Raw genomic sequence first — 10,320 nt, forward strand, 5'->3', positions numbered from 1 at the left:
AAGTTCATCACACAGGTTGTGAGATTATATCTCATGTTGAAATACGCAACCTGTTCAGCGTCGTCTTCTTCTATTTGCTAAAACATGTCGCCATAGTTATTATGCTGGTACCAGCCCAGATAGAAGCTCCAGGGAAACTCCTCACTAAGCGATATGATGACATAACTCATAAAACAGAGAGGCAAAAAGATTTGCTAGTGTAATCGTTCAGCTTTAGGACTTTTTATTTCTTTTATTCCACCATCACAACACTCCATTGGAGGCTGTATTTTCAACAGACAAAAAAAAAAAAAGATACTGTAAACACAAAATGCAAACCATCAACATTTCCTTGGAGGTACTCATCGTATTACAGAAACGTATTACTTTTGATCGGTTAGCTACCGATCAGCATGCCAGCACGAAGTAGAGCAGAGCGAGGATGCAGAGGCATGAAACAATCACCTCCCTCCCTATGCAAATATATCTAAAAGCTCAGTTGCTGTGGCAACATTACGAATTGTATCGTAGCAAACACACGTTTTCCTGGCAGTGAGGAAATACGACAATAGGAAAACATTCAGTTCTTGAACGTGTAAATTCTTCAACATTGTGCGGTGAAATAAAACTGAAGGAAACGGTCTGAACTGTGAGATGGAGATTTTCCATGATAAACAATCAAACAGCTTTGGTCGCTCCAGTGTTCAAGACAAGCAAAACAATAAACAAATCTAAAGTTACCAATTGGATAAAAAGAACAAAACAAGGTTCAATAAAACAACAAAAGGGTAAAAAAAATGACATGTAATTAGTTGTGAGGACACTTTGAAGACATGATGACTGAAGGAGTTTTTTTCAAAGCAGCAGTGTGTGGACGGGTTCCCTCGTTACTGCTACAAGGAGCCCCCCTCTCCAATCCCCTGGTTTGAGTGGGTAAACCTCAGCAGGAACCCCAGGAATCCACCGGCTCCCCCTTTCACTACTTCCTCCCCCTCCCTGGACGACCTCCTGGTGGTTTGGACCAGCAGTCTTTATGTTCGCACCTGGAACTTTCCGGCCTTGGTCATGTACTTGATGCCTTTGAAGGGTTTGTACTTCTCCCCGTACATGTCCAGCCGGTTCACCTTCAGCCCTGTGCGGGGACACAAACCGGGTTAAATGCTGGCGGGTTCACACAACTGTACGCTTGTACTTTTGACATCGGAGCGGCTCTGAAAACACTAAGAACAATAAATCATGTGAGCCACATTTGAAATACTTCTAAAGAACTTATCAGATAAATCCCCAGATTAGCATGTTTTAATTAACATTAAAAATGTCCTAAGAAGGTTTAAAATAAATTATTTTACAAAAAAAAAAAAAAGTGTGAAGTTATCTTTTGATCTGAGCACATTTTAACCAGAGGGGGGGAAATAAAATGCAAAGAAGTGACAAAAGATAAACCGCCACTTGATTCGTTGCATAACATATGAAATAACTAGAGACACACCAGTCCAACATTAATATCTGTATGATAATATTGAAAAAAAAACTAGATCAGGTATTGGTGATAATGTATCCAATCCGTAACGGCAGATCTGATCTGTTCAGTCTAATTCTATGCTTTGTGTTTTACATTATATTACATCATATTTAGAATTCCCAATTGGACTTTCTGGACCATTTGAAAGAAGGTTTGTTGCTGTTTATTTGTTACAAGTTTGACCTGGATAGTCAACGTTATTTTTGTCAGTGTTAGTTTATTTATTTTATATTGGTTGGTTTACTCCTAATTGCACTGGCTGAACAAATTAAAGTTGTGTTTCCATGTTTCACCAAGATTGTGAAGGTTGTGGTGTACTCAAGTGTGCTGTTCTGCTGCAGAGTTATTTAGTAAAGTTGAGTCTGTGTTTAAAAAAAGATACTTTTTATTTTAAGTGAATTCAGCACTGTTTTTATGTATCGGATTGGTATAGGCCAATATTAAACCTCAGATATCGATATCGGAAGTCAAAAAAGTGGATCGGTGAATCCCTAAATGCAGGGCCTAAAGAGTAGAGTTGTAGAGTTGAAGGAAATATGAGCTCAAAAATATTAAATTCTAAAAGAAAATAATTTCTAAATTGGTAAGTTTAACTTTGCTGCTGAAAAAATGTACTTTGTTCACATATTTACCAAGGAGGGTGTCATTTGTTACCAATTCTATCAATGCAGTAGGAACATCTGTATTATTGTGTCAAGTGGGCGTATTTAGAACATTTGGCACCCCCTAGTGGACATGGCTTAACATTAGTGAAAGAAATAAAAAAACAAATCAGGCGGTTGTCAGCTGAGAACTGCTTGACTGTGATTGGAGTTGAAGTGTGTGTGTGGGTGTGTGTGTAATTGTGTACCTGAGATAGCCATCTGTTGGATCTTGAACTGGATGTTGATGGTGGGGTTCTCGTCGGGTTTAGAGGCTCCGGCTTGCAGGTTCATGGTGCCTTTAAGACTGGGCAGCTTCTGCGGGTTGATCTTCCCAACATCCCACGTCAACAACTTCCATGGCGAGAAAAACGGGGGCAAAAAATTTTTAAAATGGAAAAGAAAAAAAGAGTGTTGAGCAAATATATTGTAATATACATTTATTTACAATATTCCATCACTATGAAGTGAAAATCCAGAATAACAAAAAAAACAAAAACACAAAACACACACACATTGGGTCTGTCAGTACCTTTGTGACGGGGTCGAAGGTGTACGTTCCTTGGGAGGGGTTGAGGTTGGCGTTGAGGACGCCCCGCGGCAGCTGGCTGCTGACCAGGACCGACTCCACGGCTTTCCCCATGGTCTGCTTGGGGCCCAGGGTCAGGTCAAAGCGGCCCTGGGAGCTGCCCTCCCGAAAGGTGATGTTGTGTTTGACGTAAACGGGGATGGCCACCAGGCTGAGGAGGAAGAGGAAGGACAGGAGATAAACCCACGGAATATCTTTCTGAAGCCAAACAGAGATGAAAACTATTGAGCAAAACCGAAACGTGTCTTATTGGTGTTTGATGACACAGACCAAAATAAAAGTAGAGAATACTTTTTTTTTTTTTTTTTACAAATCAACATCAAAAAAAGTGCTGCATAGACATCTATTTAGACCGCTTTTTTTTTGTGAAACCCCTAAACAGAAGCTGATTAAAAAAAAGTACACACTGTAGGATGAGTGAATGATCCACACTGTTTGGTTTCAGAAAACATTTCTCAGTTTAACTGTATTCACTATGAGCAATCATAAAAAAAACCTTAAAGCCTGCGAAAGATTTCAGATTACGCCCAGTCAAAATCCAAATCTAGATTCAATTAAAAGAAAAATCTAATAAGGAAAAAAAACTGGCAAGAATTGAGAATTGATGTTCAGTTCAAAACAAAAGGGGAAAAAGCTGCTATTACGGTAAAAAAAAGAAGATTTTTTTAAAGTATTGACTAAGGTGGTGCTGGATGAAAATTCATCCACACACCTTTTAGATTTGTCTTGTCAAAAATATTATTAAATATATTATTTACTTTTTCCTTCTGCTTGGTCTGCTTCATAAAATCCTAGTAGAATGCACTGAATTTGTGATTTTAACACAAACAAATGTAAAAAAACCCCAAAAAAACAAAAACAAAAAGAATTCTAGAATTCTAGAATATGCTGTAAAAAAAGAAAAAATATTGCGACTAAACCACGAACTTCTGGGAGCTGACATGGTAGGAGAGCAGCCGGAAGTTTCCGTCGGGCGGGATGAAGGAGAGGATCCGCTCGGCTTCCCAGCGCTTAAACCGAACGCACGGGTGGAAGCTGACGTCGTCCAGCAGCCGGGGATTCTGGGAAAGGACGACGGGAAACGGGAGTCTTTTACTTTCCATTTCCACTAATAGATTTAGTTTATTTATTTATTTTTTTAATTTATTTTTTTAAAGGACTAAACACACCATGAAGGAGAGCGTCAGGTCGGGCATGCCTGTCAGCTTCACGCAGGCATCGATAACTCCCTGGATCTCCGCTGTGATGGTGGAACCTGTCGAAAGACGCATCCTGACTGAACCTTTGTTTTTTTTTTTTTTGTGTGTGTTTTTTTTAAAGCTCTTCGCGGCTTTACCTGACTTATCGATGATGGCGTCGATCTCCTCCACCACATCGAAATAGGCCTCGTTGTTGGTGTACTTGACCCCGGTGCGTCGCCACGGCACCACGGACAGCTGGCCGGTGGGGAGCTGCTCACCGACGTTGGTGCTGCCTGGAAAAACATGAACAAAAACAACGATAATCAAATAATGAAGTAATAGTCAGTTAGTCAGTGGCTGAAAATACATTAAAAGGGAGCTGAGAACCAAAGACAGGCCTTCAGAATTACTCATAAATACAACTTGTAAGCAATACAGGAAAAATGTGGCTTGTTATGTGTGAAGTAATCTAATATGAACTAGAACTTTGTCACTATTAAGGAATTATTGACTTAAAACAAGCTCCTATATGTAGCTGAAAAGTTAGTTGTACATTAATTTGCCTTAATCCAACTGTACAAAGACATTTACACTAGAAAGACGACAAAAATTACTTGGTAAGATTTTGGTGTTTTTATGGTGCAAAACCATGAAACTCTCTCATCCCTTTGTGTATTTTAACTGTAAAATGCGCTAAGACTTTCTGGAGGACCTGTGATGGTGTTGACCATGGTGCGGAGGATGGTGGGAGGCTTAATGAGCTCTTTGAGGATGTTGGACTCTGTTGCCAGGGGGAACCCATTGTCCAGCATCTCCTCCAGCAGCTCGTACACCACCACTACGTTGTCCTTGATGGCCGCCTCGGTGCACACGCCGAAATAATCCTGGAGGCCAGGAGAGAAGCCGGGAGGTGTGAGTCGACATGAAAGAAGTTGACCTAAAGCGGAGAAAAGCGACCTGAGAGCAACCCCTGACCTGGAACGTGTCGACGACTCTGTGCAGGAACTCGATGACGAAGAGCGGCGGCACCTCGCTCTGGATGACGGCCACGAAGTAGATGCGGTGGCGCAGCACGCTGATCAGGTAGTGGTGCGGCGTGGGGATCACCGGCGGGACGTTCTCCGGCTCGGTGGCACGCTCCTGTGCCTCGAAGAAGTAGTCGCAAACGGAGCGGCTCACCACACTCTTCCAGTGCTTCTCCAGGAAGATGTCGCCGGACGCGTTTATCAGGAACAGGCTGTGGATCATCTTGGCTGGAGAGGCTGAGGGAGGAGGGGGAGGAGGAAAAAGGAAGATGGGGGTTGGTTTCGACGATCGCAAAATCGCTCTTTTCGTACGGCGGGGGAAATGAAGTTTGATCAGGACTTCAGAAGGTTTTTAAAACAGCAATGCAAATCAAAACGTCCGTGTTGTGAGTTTCTGGGTTAACGGCATCAAAAAACCAACAAGAATCCAACTAGCATGAGTAAACACTGTGACTTTTTACTGGCTTCCACATGGACTCTTTAAGCCGTTCTGTTGCATTTGAGCGAGAAACGTGTCTGAACAAACGTGGGGCTGGAACGATTAATCAAATTATCGTCATTAATCTAATTATTGTGATTAATCAAATTATCAAAATAATCGTCAACTAATTTAGTAATCGATTAATCGTTAATCGGAGTGTACAAACTCTAAAAATAGTCATTTACTGAAAGAATAACACAATAGAAGTAACTAAGCCAAAGCTGTATATTGACATTTTCGATATAGACAGACTTTGTCTTTCAACTGTACCTTTAAAATGTCCATATTGACCGAAATTTTGTTGCAAGACTCTAATAGTGATAAAATAAAGAAATTATTAATAATAATAATAATAATAATAAAAAAGGGGGACCGGAGGGTGTGCTCTAATTATAGAGGGGTCACACTCTTAAGCCTCCCTGGCAAGGTCTATTCAGGGGTCCTGGAGAGGAGGGTCCATCGGATAGTCGAACCTCGGCTTCAGGAAGAGCAGTGTGGTTTTCGTCCTGGTCGTGGAACACTGGACCAGCTCTACACCCTCAGCAGGGTCCTGGAGGGTGCATGGGAGTTCGCCCAACCAGTCTACATGTGTTTTGTGGACTTGGAGAAGGCGTTCGACCGTGTCCCTTAGGGAGCCCTGTGGGGGGTTCTCCGGGAGTATGGGGTACCGGGCCCTTTGATACGGGCTGTCAGGTCCCTGTATGACTGGTGTCAGAGTCTGGTCCGCATTGCCGGCAGTAAGTGGGGCTCGTTTCCGGTGAGAGTTGGACTCCACCAGGGCTGCCCTTTGTCACAATTCTGATCATTACTTTTATGGATAGAATTTCTAGGTGCAGCCAAGGTGTTGAGGGGATCCGATTTGGTGGCCTTAGGATCTCATCTCTGCTTTTTGCGGACGATGTGGTCCTATTGGCTTCATCAGGTCGTGATCTGCAGCTCTCGCTGGAGCGGTTCGCAGCCGAGTGTGAAGCGGCCGGGATGAGGATCAGTGCCTCCAAATCCGAGGCCATGGTCTTGAGCCGGAAAAGGGTAGAGTGCCTTCTCCGGGTCAGGGGGGTGTCCTGAACCAAGTGGAGGAGTTCAAGTATCTCAGGATCTTGTTCACGAATGGGGGAAGAAGGGAGCGGGAGATCGACAGGCGGATTGGTGCAGCGTCTGCCGTCAAGCGGACGCTGTACCGGTCCGTTGTGGTGGAGAGAGAGCTGAGCCAAAAAGCGAAGCTCTCGATTTACCGGTCGATCTACGTTCCCACCCTCATCTATGGTCATGAGCTTTGGGTCATGACCGAAAGAACGAGATTGCGGATACAAGTGGCCGAAATGGGTTTTCTCCGTAGGGTGGCTGGGCTCTCCCTTAGAGATAGGGTGAGAAGCTCGGTCATCCGGGAGGGACTCAGAGTAGAGCCGCTGCTCCTTCACATCGAGAGGAGTCAGTTGAGGTGGCTCGGGCATCTGGTCAGGATGCCTCCTGGACGCCTCCCTGGTGAGGTGCTCCGGGCACGTCCCACCGGGAGGAGGCCCCGGGAAAGACCCAGGACACGCTGGAGGGACTATGTCTCTCGGCTGGCCTGGGAACGCCTCGGGATTCCCCCGGAAGAGCTGGAAGAAGTGGCCGGGGAGAGGGAAGTCTGGGCCTCCCTTCTGAAGCTGCTACCCCCGCGACCCGACCTCGGATAAGCGGAAGAAGATGGATGGATGGATAATAATAATAATAATAATAATAATAAGTATCCATGTAAATTTTGGGTTTAAGATGCAAACGCTGATTTGTCTGTAAATCTTTTCTACCCAGAACTCCTCAGGTGGCAGGTTTAGCTTCACCTGGTTCAAATTCTGTTTTTAAAAAAAATCATATTAAGCATGTTTTGCTGTCCAGTCATTAATCCCCAAAAAATAATCAACAGATTAACGATCATTATTGTTTTTAGCTGCAGTCTGCAGATTAATCCTTTGCTCTGAACTTTTGATTGAACGATAAGCTTCCTTGTGACGTCACCAGAGCTATTTGTCTTGGGAATTGTTTATCGTTATTTAAAAAGGACTACATAGGAGAAAAGACTAACAATGACAAACAGAGAAACATTTGACATTTTGCATGGTTGAATAATTATAAAGTGAGCCGGATTGATTTAACTGAAAAATCTGGCGTGTGACTTTAAATATTAAAGTAAACAATAAGCGTGCCAGTAATATAGGAATTTCAGTTTCTAAAGTAAAATGAACTTTTCGAAAGAATATAAGAGGAGATCGTTTTTTTAATCGCGAGGAGAAAAGCCCTCCTCTCCTCACATGACACATTTCTGCTGCCTGGGGAATATGACACCGGATTCATTCATTAAACATGCGGCAAAAGCTATCGAGTTCGGGGCGAATATGCGCGAAAGCAGCCAGAATGGCTACAATTCGCATACATTTTCATAAAAGCAATATAGTATGCAGCGAAGAAGGAGCTAGGTGTATCTGTAATGACTAAAAAAATGAAGGCCTCCGTCCGCAAACATCAGGATGCTCTATCCGTCCCTCCTCCTGCTTCAGTCTCATGACACCGGAGAAGCTCCGTCACTCGGGAACCCGCTCAAATAGAGCTTAGAGCTTAGAAAAGACACAAATTATCTGTTGAACCACTCAAAAGCTGGCACTGACTTACCGAAGTGATGTTTTTTCTCCCTCTCGAGTAGCCCTTCGCCTTTTCTGCCACAGAAAGACTAAACAGCCGTCGCTGCTTCCCGTTAGGTGGAGCAATAGATCCTTAAGCCATACAGGATGGAGGTGTTGAGCGAGCCAATCACAGCCAAGCTATGGCGAAAACTCCTGCCTACCTGATGCACTGGTTGGTCAATAACACGGAAGTGACTGATGAGAGATTTGGTATTGATTGGCCCGTGTCGGTAAACATTAGAAAAACTGCCCGCGGATTGGTTTAAGATGTAGCTGGTCTGACATTTTGTTTCCAGTATCAGATTTCATCTTGTGGAGTTTCTTTCCGTTCAAACAAACAGGAGTTGACCTTAAGGAGGCCGTTCAGGATGGCAGAGTAATGGCAGAAGTCTCTGTATCAGAATCGCATGGCCGAATTTTGATGTTGTTTTGGACCATATTTAGAATATTATAATACTTAACAGAAGGGAAAAGAAAGTTATACTCCAACATTAAGTGTGGTTTTTAAATGTACAGTTAAATGATAGCAACATTTGTCTGTCTAAGTCTAAAGCTACATTAAAAAGCTACATATATCAATTTTAAAAAATAAGTTTTTACATATGTGTTGAAACTATATCTGACAGGGTGTTATAAGATAGGCAATTTGTGAATAGCTCCTCTTCCTCCTCCCAGTGCTGAAACAACCAATCAGAGTCTGGAGGTGGATCTTAGCACGATCAAGCAGATCTTGTTGTGAATGCTAAGACTAGTTAGCATGACCAAATATGATGACAGATAAGCACTTTTCCATTACTGATAAGTCATTTCTCTCCATTGGCATATTAAGCAGCTAGTACATGAGGTTCCTTGTGATTGATTGACAGCTCTAAGACCCGCCTCCTGGCTCTAATTGGTTGTTTATGACCAGTGGCTGTGCATTGCTTCAGAGGGCAGCACAGGGAGGAAATCATCTTTTCACACATTATTTGACTCACAACATAACATACTGCATGTATGTTATGCTGCATGCAGTATGTTATACACCCCCCCCCACCCCCTCCCCACACACCCCGCACACACACACGCACACGCACACACACACACACACACACATATATATATATATATATATATATATATATATATATATATATATATATATATATATATATATATATATAAATTACATACTGCAGTTTTAAAATTATTTTTAAATATTAAAGCAACTAATATTTAAAATAGACATCTTGTCAAAAAAAAAATGTTTTTCTCCATAAACCCTGACCTCACAATTAGATTAGTAAATTAAAGAGAAAGGACCACGATTATAATAGAAATCACACATCCCCATTGTTAAAAAACAAACTTCTAAGAAGTCGGATTAAAGTTTCCCTGGAGCCAAGTAGGACAAACAGAAAACGTGGAAGAAGATTGAAAAAAATTTTTATTTTTTTTTTGGCTGATGTGCAAAATGCTACTTGTGGCAGTGAACTGCACACCTTCTTGAACAAACCATCTCTGGGGGGGGCAATGTTGTGGCAGCATCATAATCTGTGAGTGCTTTTCTTCAGCAGATGATTATTCAGATCAAATGTGTCAGAATGGGCCAGTGAAAGTCCAAACTTTATAGTACAGTTCCACCTTTTTTTTAAAAAATTGTACCTAGTCAGAGACTCTGATCTTCACAAGAAGATAATGCTTCTTAAATGCTGACTATTTTTATATCACTCATAGATTTTTAGCTGTTAAAGGCTATAAATCAAACATGAGCAGAAATCTGCCCATGATTGATAACATGCACTCTAGAGGGGACATCTAGTGGCAGTACTTTGCCAAAGCAGCTCAGTTGGTTACTGAGAGATTTGCGAAGCTTTAGAAAGTCCGTTTCGTTTGTGGACTAAAAAAAAAGCTAAACCTGGTCGCCTCAAAGGATTTGGTGGTTTGACAGTGCAGAGTGAAAGTGGACCATAGCAGCTAAAAATGTTGCAACGTTGGTCCCCATTCAAACTGAGTCTTCTGGACTATCAGGAAGAAAAACGGCGAGTGACTGAGGGTCATTGCGCGTAACGGAAACCCTATAAATTCTAGACACTAACAGGTACCATAGAATTGCACAAAAATCCGTGAGGGACGGCGGAGTCCCTGCTCGAAATTCCGTGAAAGAGGTGTAGGGAGCCTTGTGCCAGAAGCCCATTAAAATGCTGTTTACATCGTTTTAAACTGTGATTGTGAGCGTGAGTGGGAATAAAAATAGCAACAGGTA

At 42.4% G+C, this 10,320-nt stretch overlaps 1 protein-coding gene across 1 annotated transcript; it reads right to left on the reverse strand.

The window, feature by feature from the left end:
- Positions 1 to 200: 200 nt before the first annotated feature.
- Positions 201 to 8,191, reverse strand: ap3m2 (adaptor related protein complex 3 subunit mu 2). Its single transcript, XM_032579194.1, has 9 exons — positions 8,065 to 8,191; positions 4,888 to 5,174; positions 4,625 to 4,796; positions 4,068 to 4,205; positions 3,901 to 3,986; positions 3,659 to 3,792; positions 2,675 to 2,882; positions 2,352 to 2,496; positions 201 to 1,111 (listed from the first exon to the last, which is right to left on the reverse strand). Exons 2-9 carry the CDS (start codon positions 5,158 to 5,160, stop codon positions 1,011 to 1,013), a joined length of 1,257 nt encoding a protein of 418 aa, XP_032435085.1. The 5' UTR covers positions 5,161 to 5,174; positions 8,065 to 8,191; the 3' UTR covers positions 201 to 1,010.
- Between the last annotated feature and the right edge of the window lie 2,129 nt (positions 8,192 to 10,320).

The sequence above is a fragment of the Xiphophorus hellerii genome, chromosome 12 (genome assembly GCF_003331165.1).
Source record: "Xiphophorus hellerii strain 12219 chromosome 12, Xiphophorus_hellerii-4.1, whole genome shotgun sequence".
Classification (NCBI taxonomy): Eukaryota; Metazoa; Chordata; class Actinopteri; order Cyprinodontiformes; family Poeciliidae; genus Xiphophorus; species Xiphophorus hellerii.

Coding starts and splice junctions, on each gene's coding strand:
- ap3m2 (XM_032579194.1), bottom strand. CDS start 5,160: ATGATCCACAGCCTGTTCCTGATAAACGCGTCCGGCGACATCTTCCTG. Junction 4,206..4,624: donor CATGGTCAACACCATCACAG/GTCCTCCAGAAA, acceptor ATGTTTTTCCAG/GCAGCACCAACGTCGGTGAG. Junction 1,112..2,351: donor CCAACAGATGGCTATCTCAG/GTACACAATTAC, acceptor GTCCCCGCACAG/GGCTGAAGGTGAACCGGCTG.